The sequence below is a fragment of the Triticum dicoccoides genome, chromosome 1A (genome assembly GCF_002162155.2).
Source record: "Triticum dicoccoides isolate Atlit2015 ecotype Zavitan chromosome 1A, WEW_v2.0, whole genome shotgun sequence".
NCBI classification, from domain to species: domain Eukaryota; kingdom Viridiplantae; phylum Streptophyta; class Magnoliopsida; order Poales; family Poaceae; genus Triticum; species Triticum dicoccoides.
In genome coordinates, this window is record NC_041380.1 from 591,214,785 (window position 1) to 591,232,368 (window position 17,584).

The following is a 17,584-nucleotide window of genomic DNA, read 5'->3' on the forward strand; positions in this document are numbered from 1 at the left end:
CATCCTAATGATGGGCACATATGGAAAAAATTCAGTCACATGCACCGTACGTAGTTGCGGAAGAAAATGTGAGTTGCAAATAATTACTCTATATTGAACAAGAATAAACTCAATTGCTACATAGCCATGATGGCCATCCATAAGAAAACACTATCTTTATATAAAATAAATCACGCCATTACGAAATACTCCCTCTGTCCCACAATGCAAGACGTTTTTTGACACTACACTAGAGTCAAAAAACATCTTACATTATGGGACGGAGGGAGTAGCATAGAAACTTATTTTGAACACGAGAGCTATATTTCATATATTTGGAACGTATGGCTTATATTTTGCTAACCAGGTTCATCATCAAAGTTTGACCCCAAAAAAGAAGACAAAAGTGTCTCACAAGACTGAGCGGAAGAGTGATTGATACCCCCTCTTTCCCAAAATATAAGACGCGATTGACTTTTTACGGTCTTTGATGCACGACTTTAACCCTTAATATATATCAAAGTATACGGATTGAACATGCATAAATGGCATCGTCGTATTTTTCTTGCAAAACAACTTTATTTCATATGTATGTATACTAATTTTATAGACATACAATACATGAAAATTATAGTCAAAGTTGTGCCAGAAAAGTCAAACCGCGTCTTGTATTTTGGGAAGGAGGGAGTACGAGAGATGGCATACAACACAACTGGATACCATGGTTGACCACAAACATGCCTTGCTTCCAACCACTTACAGAAGTTCATCCATGCCCAAGTCAACACCAACATGTTTCGCAGAAGTTGATTCATGGATAACAAGAACATCGAACAATTCACTATTAACAACACATTGTTTCCTTTTTTCTGCTGGAAAGGACTATATGTTGGATCCACGTTGTTGCTCCTACGTGTGTTTTCCAACCAAAAGCAAAATGAAACAAAGATAGTCTTTTTATTTCCAAGGGCTATCCCTGGTTGGAGTATGGTGTCATACTGATATACCAGCATTTGGCACCATGCGGCTACAATGCCATCAGTTTCCCTGACGTTTTGCTGCCTGGCAGAGTAAAAACTTTTGCGATGAATATGCATGTATAAAAAAAAAGCGAGTGCCACCCAGTTGGAAAATGGGAAAGACCATCAAGATTCGTGCATGTTACGAGCAACTCTTGATCGAACGGCCATGCAGCGCTGCCGGCGCCGCCGCGGACCGGGGGCGCATGCCGGATGCCGGTGGGAAACCGGGAGGCGGCACCGGCACCGGCAGGCAGGAAGCGACAAGACCACACCCGACGCTCCACCCATTTAATACTCCCCCTCTCCCCGGGCCCACCGAACCAGGGTCCGCCGGGCCCACGCGACAGCGACCCCGTCAACGCCGCGCTCTAGTGCCCGACGAAACGAGAAAAAGCGCCCCCCCCCACTCCCCCACCCCCTCTGTCCTGTCGCCTCTCCCCGCCCCAAACCCAAACCCCTACCTTTGTTGCTCCGCTCCGCTCCGTCCCCCTCCTCCGCACCACCCACCGGCCTCCGGCGAGAGAGAGAGAGAGAAGGGAGGGAGAGCGTGGGGTGGTGCTACCCCCCTACAGCGCGGGCGAACGGCGCCCATGGACGGGCCGCGGAGGGAGCGGCGGCACCACCGGAAGGCGGCGCCGGCGGGGGCGGCCTCCTCCTACGGGGACGTCTTCGGCGGGCCGCCGCGCTTCGCCGCCGCGCCGTTCGGGGCCGCCGCCGTGGTCGGCCCCCCGCTCGACTACGCCGAGGTGTTCGGGGGCGCCGCCGCCGCATGCTCCATCCCCTACCTCGACCTGCCGCCCGTCGCCGCCGTCCCCTCGGGCGGCGCCTCCGCGGGCGACTACCGCGAGATCTTCGGCCGCTTCGGCTTCGCGGACTTCGCCGCGCCCTACGAGGACCTCTTCGGCGACGCGCCCGCTCCGCCGCCGGCGCCGCAGCAGCTGCCCGAGGAGGAGATCGCCTCGTCCAGCGGCGGGAGTTCCTACAGGTTCGCTCGCTCGTCCGCTCGTGCCCCCTCTCCCCTCTCGTCCGCAGTCCTTTTTCTTGTTTCCTTTCCCCTGTGCTCCAATGGCGTCTCGACGAGCCGCCGCCGCCTGAAATGTCCTCGCACCGGCCGCGGGATTGGACGATGTAGGCCGCTACGATCTCCGATTTCCGATTACATCCTGCCTCTTTCCAGTCTCATGGTGTGAGGATTTCCCGACTCCTTTTTTCCTTTCCTCCGTCCGCCCCTTTCTAATCGTAAAGGCGGACATTTTTTAGGCTACACTGTACTGTTAGCTTTGCTCATTATTCCGGGCTTTAGAGGCTGGAGATGCTACTCATGGAGCATCAAGAATTCCCCAAAGCATTCTGGAATTCCTTGATTCCTAAAGGCTACCATGGAATCTCTCTCTGAGAAAGAAAGTGGTGAGTGGCGACTTTGCTTGCTGCTACCTGGTTTTTCACATTGGCCCTGAAATGGTGAGCTGTTTCAGACACGGTGGCAATTACAGACTGCCTTGATTGTCTAGGGGTATTCATGGTACGTTTTGGTGTGCATACATTATGGTGGAATTAAGATGCCTGCCTGTGTCTGTGTGTTGGTTGGATATCATGAAGTCTTGGCCATGTTAGGTAATGCTTTCCTAATCGAGGTCCTCGTGTGGTCTCGGGAATTTACTAGTGTTAGTTGTGTCACACATGGATAAAATGGTTGAATGTGAAGAAGAGTTTGGTGAGCTCAAATGGAAATATTGTGTGCTTATTGAGGCTGACTTCGGTAGAACTGGAAGGGTTATCAGGGAGCAAGCTTGATAATAGGCGTAGCCATTCAACAACTGTATGCTTCAGACTGGTTCCAGCCGGCCGTGTAGTCATGGAACAATTGTATGCTTCAAGTGGGAGTTTACAAGCCGCTTTGTTGTGTAACAAGTGTGTGCTTCAGATTGGTGTCAGCCTGCCGCCGTAGTTGTGGAACAAGTGTATGCTTTAGGTTGGTGTCAGCCTGCCGGGGTAGCTGTGGAACAAGTGTAGTTGGTGTCAGCTTGCCGCTTAGTCATTGAGTTCCACAACAACGTAGTCTCAGAGATGATGAAAGCTTGCATGGCCAGCAGATGAGGAACGTTGGACGTGCATGTAATTATATCCGTATGCGAGGTTGTATGTGCTTCAATTGTCGGTTGTAGATGGCGTACCGTTAATAGGCTAGGCTGGCCTTTATTTGTCGTTTTAGACCGGTAATAGGCATGTCTTCATTAGTCGTCGCAGACCGGTAATAGGCGTTTCTTAATTTGCTCACTGCACTTCTCTTTACGATAGTTGTTTCCCAGTACATGTCGCGTTTTTGTTGGCTGAGGTCATAAGAGTGGGTCCCACCCTACCGTTTAGCGCCAAAAACCGGCATTCCCCTTATGTTATTTTGCTCCCTATAGGAGCTACTTGAGCGCAGCAATATAGCTGAAATCAGCCAGCTCAGTGTCCGCCAAAAACCCCAGCAGTAGGGTAATAGGCAGTATCCTTATTTGTCGTATTAGACGAGTAATAGGCGTTTCTTTATTTGCTCACCGAACTTATCTTTATGACTGTTTCCCAGTACATGTCGCATTTTTGTTGTCTGAGGTCATAACAGTGGGTCCCACCATACCGTTTAGCGCCAAATAATGGCATTCACCTTGTATTATTTGCCAAAGGGATGTGTTTGCAGCCTGTGGGCAGAAGTCTCCTACCACTTCCTGTGGAAGGAGCCGAGCTACTTGAGCTCAACAATATAGCTGAAATCAGCCAGGTCAGTGTCACATGCACTGCCAAAAACCCCAGTACACCACAAGTGGAATGCGTGGTTGATGTTTCACACTGCAAGAAGTGCTATTGATGAGTGTGCCTCGATCTTGCTCCGCAAGCTAGGCAAAAGAAGTTGGTGTTGCAACGAGCATTACGAGCTTCGTTGCTAGTCCACTGCTGGTTGGAACACGACAAGCAGAACGACTACCCTATGACATAGGAGATGGGAATCACGTTGATTTCCCTCTGCATTTGACAATTGGCCTAGAAAGTACCTTTTCATACATTTTCCTCTTTTTAGTTCATGCCAATGTCAACAGATGGATGAGTTCAACAGATGTATTATTCGGGAGGGAGAGGACTATGTAAAGGCGGTGGGCCACCTCTAACATCTCAACCAGCAGAAACAGATCACATGATAGGAAACACCAGGGGTTGATTAAGTTGGGGTAGGACAGGGAAGCACTACTGTGTAACATTAATGTAGTCGGTTTAAGTAGTTGGTTATCTTGATGAGCTCTACGCACGAATCTGTGAACTATGTGCTGTAATGTTAATCTGGATATGATGCCGATGAAGCTAGTGAGTCACATTACTATGCTGTACTAGCTATATGTATGATGTATCTGTGATATCTACCGTCTGTGATCAACCTATGCATTTTTTTTCTTCTTGTGAGCTGCATCTATCTAGGAGAAAATAATCTGCAGTTCCTTGTTATTTGAACATTAATTTATGGTGAATCATGTCATCTGAATATTGAAACTGCAAGATTTGGGGGTTATACCAATTGTGTTAATATGGACTGTCTATATGCCTGAGGTGGCATCTTAATATAAAATTTAGCGTACATGTTGATATATGTTTCTACAAACATAACAGTACAAAAATTTAGACAACACCTTTTCAAACAAGCATATATTCAGTACTATGGACACTTCAGAATCTGGCGTGTATAGTTTGTCCATGGATGAGAGGCTTCTCAGTTCTCGCATGGCCTTGTGTTGAGAATTGCTTAGACATTCCTCATAAAGGTAGATAGATAGTTCCTCTGTGTATAGCCATTTTTTTTGTTTTTCTACTTGTGCCAAGTTTCAGTTATTTTTAGAGTTCTTTCTTTCATTCGTGGTATGCGATAAATGTCCTGTCCTTCTACATTTTTAAATGTACCTTCGCTAAAAAAATTGGTGTACCATAATTTTATTGATGCTTGTTACTCTGGAACTTGAGTGAATAAAGTACACAAGTCATATTTATTGCTAAATTAACCATCACTGATTTCATTTTTAACAGATCATCGATAAACAATGAATCTAGGCTGGATGCTGAGCAATCTACACTTCATCAACACTTCAAAGAGCATGAGTCTTCTCCAATTCCCTCACTTCCGGATAGTCGGGAATTCGTCATGTCATATTACAAGACTACCCAAGCGAAACCGGATGATCTAGTTGAGATGACTACTTGCACAGTTCACCCTTCAGTCGATTATGTGGTTGGTTCTTCCAATTTTTCACCTGCCCCAGCAACTAACCATGTTTCAAAAATGGATAATGGTATAATGGCTAATGGAGACAGAGGGAAGAAGTCTCCATCAACCTCTGTGACTGCCAATGTGAGAGGTCCTGAGAGTGACTTCACTTTTGATCAAAAGCTGCACATACCAGAATGTCCACCTCTTTCTGAAAATGTTTCTGCGAATGGAAGTAACCAGAAATCTGATAGTCATGCAACACCCAGTAACGGAAAACCTTTTGCAGATTATGCATTTATGAGGGTATCTACTCCAACTGTGCAAACACAACCAAAAGTACCATTACCACCTTTGGGACAGCAACCTAAAGTGCTCAACAAGAAAGAAAGTGCAGCAAAAGAAGACTTCCATTTTGCAAATCACAGTGGCACTCCAACTTCTGTTCACACCCCTACAAGTACCAAGCTTGCTCGGGCCGAAAAAAGAGCTGATGCTGCCTTGTCTAATACTGAGGCCAATCCCAGTTCTGCTGCAGCCGCTATGAAGGAGGCAATGGAATATGCTGAGGCTAGGCTAAGAGCTGCAAAGGAACTGATGGAGAGAAAAGGTGACAGTTTTAAAATTCGGAAGAAGCCAAGTCATCATAGAAGCACAAGATCTGTAGAAATCAAGGCTCCTGTAGAAGTATATGCATTTGAAGAAAATCTGTCAGTGAAAAATCCAGCAACTGAAGAAAACAACTCTGAGAATTTTGTGTTTGACAGGCACCAACAAGTTAGTGCAGTCAGATCAAATCATCACGATGACAGTGGAAAAATGGTACTGCCATTGAAGAAGCCTCAGCAGATGATGCGAACTCACACTATGCCCTGTCAAACCTCCAGTAATATAGAGAAATTAGGTAACTGGAGATCAGGTGATGAATATTTTGAGCTCACTGGAGATTATCAGAAATGCCAGACTGGTACAGTCAGAGAGAAGGAAGATAACTGTGGGAGATCAAAGCCTGTCACTGAACCCAGCGAGGGCCAAAAGGCTAAAACTAAAGTTACCACACAAGGCTCTGACGTGGAAAGATACGAAAAACTGTGGGATGTTAGTGATGCCAGCGATTTGGGAGTGAAAGAGGAAAAACAGAAAGAACTCAGTACAGCTCCAATGGAGAAAGGGGAGGATAGGGTGTCTACAGTTCTGGAAACTTCTACAGGCAATATGGCACATAAAGGTGTTGATAACACTCAGTTGGAGGGGCTTCTGATTGTTGAAAATTCTAAAGGAAGTCATGATGATGGGAGTTTTGAGCTTCCTTGTATGAGTGAGATCACTCCCGAAGTAGACTTCATCAAGGATGTTCCTAATTCATTATCGGCTTCCTCTTCTGCTAACTATGCTACTGATCTAGGTAACAGTAGTATGAGTGAAGGTTCAGTAACAGGAACATCAGAGGAGCCAAAAAACAGCGAAGGAGGACTAGAGGTAAGATATGATGATGAGATGCAATGCATTTCAGGGAGTAGTAAAACATCACAAGAACCTCCAGAAGTTGCTAATGTTGGTAATTCCCAGGCAAGTCAAATTAAATCGTTGATTTTAGAGGAACTTGAAGGATCTTGTGTAACTCAAGCTTCTCCAAGGGTACAGAGTAAATCTGAGCTTGAAGCTGAAACTTATGGAAGGGAAAAGTTTAGTTTTGTAGGTGAATCTTACCTACATAATGAAAATGAGAAGATAATTGAAGTACCCCGCGAATCGCTAATCTCCGAAGTAGAGAAAGCTGAAGGTGAGGTGGAACTTCGTCCACACGCACATTCTGAAGAGTCTGTTCCAGATGAGGATGTTGAGTGTCCTGAAGAGAGTGACATTACTCAGCAAACCAATAATCCGGTAGTATCAACCATGCTGAACGTGTTTGAGATAGCCAGCAAGTTCATCAAAGGAGACCTTGATCAAGAAATCCAGGGTTCATTAGGGCCTGTTGAAGTGAAAAATAGAACAGAAGAAGGGACTGATAGACTTGAGTCTGATGGTAAAGGGAAAGAAGCAGAAAAACCCCACTCAGAAAACAGTGAGAAGACAGATGTTGAAGCAGAGTCAGCTCATGATACTGATAGACATGAGTCAGATTGTGAAAGTAAAGAAGCAGAAAACTCCACCTCAGAAAACAGTGTTAAGACAGATGCTGAAGAAGAATCAGCTCATGCTAACCAGGAGGAGCCAACAACATCTGCATCTGATACCAACAAAGGAGAAAGTGTTGTGGATGCACAGGGTAATATAACAGTTGATGAAATGGGCAGTGCAGCGAGTTCTGGAGATGAAGTTACTATCAAATCTGCTAATGATGGTCCCACCAGATTAACAGTAAATACAACATTTGATGAAATGGGCAGTGCAGCGAGTTCTGGAGATGAAGTTGCCATCAAATCTGCTAATGATGGTCCCACCAGATTAACAGTAAATACAAAGGACGAGCCAACTTCCTGTTCAGAAATGAGTACTGGCTTGCAGCAATTACCTAAAAATGTGGAATCTGCTACTTCTCAGACATCTAATGCAAATGTTCCAGGTGCTGACAAGACCAAGGAGGCGTGCAAAGAAGCAGAACGAGAATTGGCTACAACATTTGAAGAGAATGGCAGTGTAAATAGAATGGAAGGGAAAGACTCTAGAGAAAGGAGATCAAAGGCAGAACCAAAGCATCAACATACTCATCTGGAGAAGATTGACAGTGCTACTTCTCGGACATCTTATGAAAATGTTCCTGTTGTTGACAAGACCAAAGAGGTGTGCAAAGAAGCAGAAAGAGAATTACCCACAGAAAGATGTACAATATTCGAGGAGAAAAGCAGGGTAAATAAAATGGAAGGAAAGGTCTCTAGAGAAAGGACATCAATGGCAGAACCAAAGCATCAACATTCTCATTTAGAGAAGAGTGACAGTGTACCAAAACCTGCAGAAAGGCCATCCCCAGTTTCTGCTGAGGTGTCAGGAAAAGAGACACCTAGGGTTCAGAGAACCAAAGAGAGAGGGAGTATAACAGAAAAGGAAAGAGAGAAGAAGGACAAAGAGGCTTCTCGAAGACTGGAAGAAGCAAAAGAAAGGCAAAAGACATTGGAGAAAGAAAGAGAAAATGCTGAAGTCAATGAAAGAAAAAAAATGGAAGAGGAGGAAAGGGAGAGGGAAAAGGAAAGGGAAAAGGATAAGCTTGCTGTTGAAAGAGCTACAAGAGAAGCCCAGGCTGTTGAAAGAGCTATAAGAGAAGCTCATGAGAGGTCTTTTAATGAAGCTCGTGAAAAGGCAGAAAAAATGGCGTTGGAAAGGATTGCGGCAGCACGGCAAAGGGCTTCTGCAGAAGCCAAGCTAAAAGAAGAGAGGGCAAATGCCGAAGCTCGGATAAAAGCAGAAAGGGCTGCAGTCGAGCGAGCAACTGCAGAAGCTCGGGAGAGGGCGATTAAGAAGGCCAAGGCCGAGAAGGCTGCTGCGGAGGCAAGAGAACGCAGAGAACAAATCAGGTCCTCTTCCAAGGTAAGTGGTGTTTGTTGGTATGGTATTTCATCTGATATAGTGAAGGAGCTTCAAATATTACCATGTCATTATTACTATTGTTTGTTTTATTCAAAATACTGACTAGATTCAAACCCTGGTTCTGGATGAGCAGGATGTTCGACAGGACAATCAGTTTCAGAGGGCAACTTCCAGTGGTTACGTAAGAAATACAGATTCTAGTAGCAAAGGTACTTGTTATTTCCACATATTTTGTTGTAGCGCATGCAAAATTGTTTTTTCCACTAAGCAAAATGCAATCTATGTTCCTCAAACGAATAAAATGTTTTCCATATATGAATTGGTGAGTCAAGAACAATTCTACTTCCTCTTCTAATTTGTTGATCTATGGTATTTGTTGGCTGTAGTGGTTGATTCCGAGTCGGCTTTAAGGCATAAGGCAAGAATAGAGAGGCATCAACGCACAACTGAGCGTGTGGTATATATGCTTTCTTCTTTCTCTAGTTCTACTTCTGTATCCTTTTTGGAGTAGTTTTTGTGCTGACACGCATTGCCAATTTGCAGTCAAAAGCACTCGCGGAGAAGAACATGCGTGACCTGATGGCTCAAAGAGAACAGGCAGAGAAAAATGTAAGACATTTACGCATTGTCAGAAGAACAATTCTCTCACCACATCCACATTTTTATTCATGGCCTGGCATTTGTTCTTGATGTTTCAGAGGTTGGCCGATTTCCTGGACCCTGAGGTCAAGAGGTGGTCGAATGGAAAGGAAGGAAACCTGAGAGCCTTGTTGTCCACTCTGCAATACGTAAGCCGCCATTTGTTTTGAGCATCACACATCTGTAGAACCCTTATGCAGATAAGTAACGGAATGCAGAACAGAAATATCATCGTCTTATTTCTCTTCCATCTGGCAGATCCTTGGAGCTGACAGTGGCTGGCAGCCAGTACCGCTCACAGATCTCATCACAGCCGCCGCCGTGAAGAAAGCCTACAGGAAGGCGACTCTGTGTGTCCATCCAGATAAGGTGCAGCAAAGGGGCGCGACGATCAGGCAGAAGTACATCTGTGAAAAGGTCTTCGATCTTCTAAAGGTCTGTGCTAAGCTACTTGGAACAGCTATTTGGTGCTCCAGTCTGACTTTCTGCTCCTCCATACCATCTTTTCTGAAATTCCATCAGATTCGTGCAAAGCATTCGAACGTCACTTCTTAACTAGTACGACCGTCGTATTTTGTCGCAGGATGCTTGGAACAAGTTCACCTCGGAGGAGCGGTAGGATGGGAGTGATGGATGGATGGACAGAAGCCGGATTCATTTTGCTAGTTGCATAGCCATATTGTTGGTTCTTTCCATTGGATATTGCTGTAAATAGGCAGCTCGGTCTAGGTACCACCATTCTAGATGATGATAGAAGACTCTGAAGCGGTCTCGGATGAAAGAGAGAGCTCTGTTGTTCTGGAAATGAATTGTGATGTTCCAGTCCAGACCTGGGTAGCAGTCTAGTCTAGTAGCAAGGCATCTAATAGGCACCTTGATTGTGGTGGAGTTGAAGATTAAGAAGTTGAAAGATTACCTAGTTCTTGTCTCTGGTTGAGTTTGAGATGAAAGTTGGGTTGGCGGTGTTGGTAGTAGATGGCAAGGTCGACCGAGGCCAAGGAGTGACCTCCCTACTTGCCGACGGCCATGAGGCCATCAGGAGGAGAGGAGTCGCCTCTCTCTTTGCCCATTGTTTCTACCTCCGGTGGCGGCCATTTGGAGGAGAGAGCGTCCAAAGAGTCGCTTCTCTCTTTGCGCTTCAAATTTTTCAGAATGAATTCTCAAAAAAGTAAAAAAAGAGCCTCACCTTCACGCCGATGATGCAGTTGCTGCAATGCAGCCTCGAGATCTCGTCCTCGGTCTCGTACAAGTCCGTGCCCATCGTCGTCGCGTCGCGTTCATCTCATTCTATGGTTAGAATCCAAGGCAATGCCAGGCAAATTTTCCTATGGTTGACAAATCTGAAGTGCAGATCACTTGCTTAACAAGAGGATGCGCCTCACAATTACAGCAGAGTGTGCAGCTCATCTCATTCTTCATTTCTTTCAAGAAAAATCTCATTCTTCGTTGCCCTTATGCAACAGAGGTTGAAAGTTGGTACCTGCACAGTTCATCTAATTCCATCGAGAGGAACAAAAGGCTTTGATCTACCCCCTCTGTAACAAAATAGAAAACGTTTTTTAGACTAAACTAGCCTACAAAAACGTCTTATATTTTGACACGGAGGGAGTAATGAAGAATGTAGCAGCTGCCTGATACACTGCCTTGATAGTATTACGTGCAGAGTATGGCCTCTAGTGTTTAGAGGATGCTTCTGGTTCCTTTTTCTTCCAGACATTATATACATATGGAAATCGAAAGAAAAACATTCATCTAATTACATAGCATTCTAAATAATCCATGACGAGATATGACAAAGCCAGCTAGCATTCCAACCAATCATTCTTGATGACGCCCATGTCGCTGACCATCCAAAAGCTTCTTAATACCATCCCCATTCCCCCTTCACATGGCATTCCTGGCTCAAGGAAACATGGGAAGAATCAGGATAGAGTGGAGGTAATTCAGCATCATAATATTTTAATATCATTGGTCACTCAAATGTTATGTGTGTAAATCAAAAGAATCATGCCCTCGTATTGCAGACTGTTTCGATTTCATAATTGCATTCAAGTAAAACAAAAATCCGATCATAAAAAAAAATGCATGCCTGACACAAATGACCCACTATTAGCTTGCACTAGTCACAAAAGAAAATCGCATACATAAGTACAACAAAAACATCTCATAAGCTTGAGGTTCACAACTCAAAGGTTTGTGATAATATTTCAGGACAATGAAGTGGTCATCATGATGACAAGGCTAGGCATTTTCGGTTCTTATACATATTTTATCCATTTATAGGTAGTAAACACAATGTAATACTACTCCACAAAATTGACTTACGCAAGTGATTGCAAGACATCTTAGGGCAAGCATTATCTAAAGTTGCTGAACTAGTATACTGTTAAAATGGCCCAAAAAATCGATCATATACTAACACCACCCCGTAGCTATACCAAGCAGTGCAGTGAGTGATGTGCATTGCAAAAACTATGTAACCTCAACAAAAGCAAAATACAAAAATCATCTGAAGGCCAAAAGGCAAAACCTTGCAGGATTATCCTTGAGCGCGGGGAATATGGGCGGCCAAATCATCATAAGAGGATGTATATCACCCAAATGCAGTTCTTCTGTCATGTCATACACTTTACGCAACTGCGTGCACTTGACATCCAGGTGGAGTGCACATCGACCCATCTCCAAGAACACAAACTCAGCACAGTCCCCCACATGTTTTATCCGGAGAGGAGCAGTGGGCTCATCATCAACCTCACAACCTGGAATCCTCAAATTAGCAAGCATGTCACGCAAACAAATGGTGTTCACCAGCAACTAGTTGTCCCCCTTGTGGAGCCAGATGTGAAGCTGAAGCTTCTTGGCATGGATGAGATACATAACGGACTGTGCACCCCAACTGTAAATTTGTTACCGTTGACCTGGTTCTGGTTATACAAGCTGATGAGGACTCTGCCGCTCTGGGTGCAGAGCAAGTTGGCCGGCGCACCGTGGTAGGAGTCCAAACTGTAGCTCGCCACACGGGGGTTCAGAGACGTGCTGGTACCATCGCTTGCAGACGAGGGCGGCACGGACGAGGGTGTTGGAGAAGCTAATGCGGACAATGATCTCCCTGAGGAGGTCATCGTCGTTGAGCACCTTGGATACGTTTCCACTACATGCAGCCATCACACAAGAATCATTGTTGGCTGACTCCTCCGGAAAGATGGAGCGAACCTTGTTGGCTTGGTCTGGAGTTTCTGGCATTGTAGCTACACGAAATACTTCGAAAAGCCAGTAAAGATCTGAGTCCATCAGCGTTTGCAAGTACCTTAAAGCCACTGTCTATTGTAGTAACAGCAAGAAGATTGCCTTCTTTATTGAACCTTAACCGCGGAAGGCTCTGTTAGAACGTACAGAGGTTAGATCACTAAATGAAGAAAAAATGTTAGCAAAGACAATAGGGTACAGAGACTAACTGGCAAGCCTCCGTCAGCTTCAATGCAGGTAAGCATGTTGATGTTATCAACATCCCAAAACTTAATTTGGTTATCTTCGCCAGCAGCTAAAATTTGATTCTGAGCTGTATCAAACTGCACGACACCCTGCACTACTCCAGATGGATTTTTACGGAATCCAGAATATGACCTCTTGATAGATCCTTCGCTTTGGTTCCACTTAACCAAATGCGTTTCTCCCTGTTTGCTTGTTCCGCATGAGAACAACCTTCAAATTGACAACAAGTAAAATATTACATCGACAATACTTCTAGTGAGAAAAATGCCACATCTATGTTTACCTAGTTCCATCGGCACTGTAGAGCATTGCAGTACACCAGTTTCCTGGAGCATCATAGTCCACCCTAGATCCCAAATCGTCATAAAGCCATGCTTTGATTTTCCCGTCAACGGAAGTTGAGAAAATGAACTGCAGGGGACACAATAAAATCAGGTATCAGTACACCAGGTAAAGGCTGATGTGCTTGAAAAAGCTATGTACTCATAAACCTCATGATGGCCCATACTGCCTCAATTCACACTATAGTTGAGTAGACTTTTGCAGCATACAGACTTAGGAGCAACCATAGATATTCATTGCACTCTGACATGTTAATGCCTAAATATTGTATTCAAACAACACAGACCTGAATAGGACCTATGTCATGAGGGCAAACAGAATACACAGGTGCCTCATGCCCTTCAAACGAATATATCTTCTGTCCATGCATATCCCAGACCTACAAAACGGGAAGGGGGGCATAGAAGACCAGCTAGGGAAAAAGGAAATAGACGATAACCATTTAAGACATGCCAGATACCCTTATCAGCTTGTCATCTCCACAAGTGACAGCACAAAGTTGCTTATTTGGCAGGGAGAAAGCTATGTCATTAACCCCTCCAGAATGAGCCTCAATCTGACATGAAGAATAAATGGGTCCGTAACAAAAGTCATCTAATATAGTGAAATGTAACATCTATATAATTGAAGTTCGATGTGGAATTAGAAGACCAAACCTCCACAACTTGACGTGTTTCGTTTGGATGCTGGTATGCATTCAGATGGATCAAATGTTTTGTGAATGCAACTCCTAAATGCAAAAAAAGGGGAGCTTAAGCAACAATGAAGCACAATACAAATAACATACTGAGTGGAGCAGAAAGTTACTCGCTGAAGATTGAAATATTGACACTAACCAATCAAGTGTCCATCAGGGCTCCATGCAACTCGATTAACAGCAATGGAAGAGTCTTTAGCCACGACACTCTTTTTCTCATAAGAGGTAGATAGTGAGTCACTCAGGCACATAGAACATTAGGTGCTTGCAAACAAGTTGCAAGACTACAAGTAAAAGCAAAGAGGAGCAAATTACATACAGAGGTTCAACTTGTGCCCAGTTACCTGAAATTGTGTTGAACATGCTTGCAGGTCCCATATTTTGAAGGGCTTTGAGACCAGCCTCTCATGCATACCGATCTCCCAAAGTGTAAATTCATCATTAGCAGATCCAACTGTTTGAGAAGTAATCATGACAAGAAAATCAATAAGGTGTTGAAATCCGAAGCTTCACCCAAATCATGTGAAACACCTTTTGTACTTGCAAAGTTGTGACTGCATCTATTTTTTTTAGATGGAGTAAATTAGCAATCTTGACTGTACCTAGTATTAGTAGTAGTGTATGACGAGAAGGATGAAAGTCCATGCTAGTTACATTAGATCCCTGTGATAGTGTACAGGCTACTTTCGTAGGAAGGTCATCCAATGACCGTGAATGTTGAGGAACAAGTGCAGTATAGGTGGCCTGCAAATAAGTAGGGATAATTTTCTTAGCTCGGACAAAAGATACACCATGGTCGTAGATCTTGACTACATATGCAACATCACCTCATCAATACGATGTTCACTGGGACTCGGTCGCTCCATTGGTTGCTGAGATTCTGCAATTTGATAAGTCTGTTATAGCTGGGCGTTTTCTTCATGGAGACAGATGGGGAAATAGTGCAAACACAAGACACATCGACGCATATTAGAGTTTCTATATAAGGCATCCGCCCCGCCTTAGACATGGACCGTACGGCTGCCTCAGTGAAGTGTCCACTACACTACCGTCCCGCCAGAGGTCTTTCCTGGCTGTGGCTCCTCCTGGGGCTTTGGAGACGGATGCCTCCCTGCACTCCGGCGGCTAGCATTCCGCATTCCGTTGTGTCTGCTTACACCGTGGCCTTCCCTTGCCCGATCTTATGGGTGGGTTAGGAATAGCTTCAGATAGTGCACAGGCTGGCTGTACAAATGAGGCTCGTGTAAGCTGAAGTGCAGAGAAGCTTTTGTATTTGTAACCACCTCCATCGGTTTCACAGTTTGTGTTTGGAATGGCTTCTAGCAACTGAGGTCTTGTAGTTGGTAGATGGTGTACAACAAATCAACAAAGCTAAGGCATAACACTGTTAGAACGTGACCTTGTACACTCATGAAATTGAGCTTCGTTTACATGTCGATTAACTTTGTTTGAACTGGACCTGATGCGATTGTGTAAGCACATGATCTGGTAGGTAGTAGTCCCGGTCATCTGTTCTACAGACATGTCAAAAAAATAATCTATTCTACAGCACTGCTAGTAAAAAGCAGGTTGGTTGCCAATATAAGGGCAGTGCACTGTGGAGCACACCTGGGTATTGTTGCATCTGCAGCAGCAATGTAAGAGGGCAGGTTGCAATGTTGTAGCAACACAACTCTGAAGAAAAGAAAAGGAAGGCTCCCAACGAAAGGGGGCTGGACCAGAAACTACCTGTGTGTGCTCTCTGTTTTTCCTCTGTTTTTCGATTCTACATTGCCCTCTCCGGACAAGAGATTCACTGAGCTGAGAGAGGAGTCCGTCCACCGTGCATAGGGAGACGATGTCCTTACAGACACTCTTCTTGCAAACATCCATACAGCGAACCATCAACGAAGCGTTGACCAGAATTCATTCCGACGCTGTAGTGTAAAGACCATTTCGTAACCATGGCTCTTGCGTAGGATCGAGTGTTAGGGCAAATAAGCCGCGGCGATGCACCGGATACGACCAGCGCGTGTATGGGCGCGGGCTGGCCGGGTCGGGCACGTCAGGTCCGCGGCGAGTAGTGTGTGCGTGCGTGCGTGTGGTGCACGGGGTGGCCGTGCAAGTGTATATCGTAGGCGTGCGTGTGTGTGTGAGTCTGTTGGCGAGCCGTGCGGTCCGATCGGGCGCGATCCAGCGAGGCTCACCGTGAGAAGCGCGCGTTAGGGCACGGTCAGAGCGCGGAGAGCGCGGACACGATCGGGGTGCGAGTGGAGGCGTGGGTGCGTGCCCGGTGCGCTGGCTCGGGGTATAAAGCCGCACGGTGGCGTTGTAACAGAGTGACAAGTCGAGTTCGTGCTCGAGGAAAGGAAGGAGGCGTTCGAGCGCCGGAAAAACTCCTGTGTCCACCATTTTTCTGAACTTCTCTGAATCTCGTTCTTCTTCCTCTGATCTTCTTCTTCCTCGGTGAGAGCCACGGCGACAGAGAGAGCTAGGAGGAGCGAGGCAAGGGACTGGAGGTTCCAACAATTGGTATCAGAGCCACGTTCAGCTCAGGGCGCGCCGGCGATGTCGATCGTCCCCTACGGCGGTGGTACGGGCGGATCGCTGCAGCAGGCGGTGCCGCAGCTCACCGGCGACAACTACACGGCATGGGCGATCAAGATGGAGGCGAACCTCGACGCGGCCGGGCTGTGGGAAGTGGTGGTCGTGCCGGAGGACACCGCGACGGCGGTGATCGCGAAGAAGGACAAGCCCGCGCGGGCATACCTGCTGGGCGCGCTCGCGGAGAACTTGTTGCTGCAGGTGGCGTCAAAGAAGACGGCTGCAGAGGTGTGGGCGAGCTTGAAGGCCAGGTTCGTGGGCGCGGATCGCGTGCGCGCGGCGCGACTCGGTACGCTGCGCGGGGAGTTTGAGCTCCTGCGCATGGCGGACGCCGAGACCTTGGATGACTTCGCCGAGAGGCTCGGTGGGATGGCGGCGCGGTACGCGGCGTTGGGATCGACTCTGGAGGACACTGCCCTCGTCAAGAAGCTGCTCGACTCGGTGCCGAACCGCCTGTACGTGGCGGTGGCCGGAATCGAGCAGTTCTGCGACGTCGACACGATGCTCTTCGAGGACGCGCTGGGGCGGCTGAAAGCCTTCGACGAGAGGCTGCGTCGACGCGGGCAGGAAGGGGGCAACCACGGCGGCGAGCAGCTGATGCTCACCGCGGCACAGTGGCGGGCGCGCGAGCGGCGTCGAGGTGGTGCGCGCGGAGAGGACGACAACGACGGGGCGCGCAGCGAGGTGTCGGGCTTCGGCGGGAACCGGCGCGGCCGCTGCTACAAGTGCGGTGAACGTGGGCATTTCAAGCGCGAGTGCCCGCAGTGGAAGAAGGCACCGGCGGCGGAGCGGGCCTTGCTGGTGGACGACGGCGACGTCAAGGACGTCGGGCTGCTCTGAGCCGCGGCTTAGGGCGTGAATGTTAGGGCAAATAAGCCGCGGCGATGCACCGGACACGACCAGCGCATGTATGGGCGCGGGCTGGCCGGGTCGGGCGCGTCGGGTCCGCGACGAGTAGTGTGTGCGTGCGTGCGTGTGGTGCACGCGGTGGCCTTGCAAGTGTACACCGTAGGCGTGCGTGTGTGTGTGAGTCTGTTGGCGAGCCGTGCGGTCCGATCGGGTGTGATCCAG

At 46.8% G+C, this 17,584-nt stretch overlaps 1 protein-coding gene and 1 pseudogene across 1 annotated transcript; one reads left to right on the forward strand and one right to left on the reverse strand.

Annotated features, from left to right (window-relative positions):
- Positions 1-1,422: 1,422 nt before the first annotated feature.
- On the forward strand, positions 1,423-10,330 carry LOC119293633 (auxilin-like protein 1). The gene is made up of 8 exons (XM_037572031.1): positions 1,423-1,986; positions 5,055-8,760; positions 8,894-8,969; positions 9,147-9,217; positions 9,304-9,369; positions 9,459-9,548; positions 9,658-9,834; positions 9,983-10,330. Exons 1-8 carry the CDS (start codon positions 1,592-1,594, stop codon positions 10,016-10,018), a joined length of 4,617 nt encoding a protein of 1,538 aa, XP_037427928.1. The 5' UTR covers positions 1,423-1,591; the 3' UTR covers positions 10,019-10,330.
- Positions 10,331-11,904: 1,574 nt separating this feature from the next.
- Positions 11,905-16,836, reverse strand: LOC119356516 (annotated as a pseudogene).
- Positions 16,837-17,584: the final 748 nt, after the last annotated feature.

Coding starts and splice junctions, on each gene's coding strand:
- LOC119293633 (XM_037572031.1), top strand. CDS start 1,592: ATGGACGGGCCGCGGAGGGAGCGGCGGCACCACCGGAAGGCGGCGCCG. Junction 8,761..8,893: donor AAATCAGGTCCTCTTCCAAG/GTAAGTGGTGTT, acceptor CTGGATGAGCAG/GATGTTCGACAGGACAATCA. Junction 9,218..9,303: donor AACGCACAACTGAGCGTGTG/GTATATATGCTT, acceptor GCCAATTTGCAG/TCAAAAGCACTCGCGGAGAA.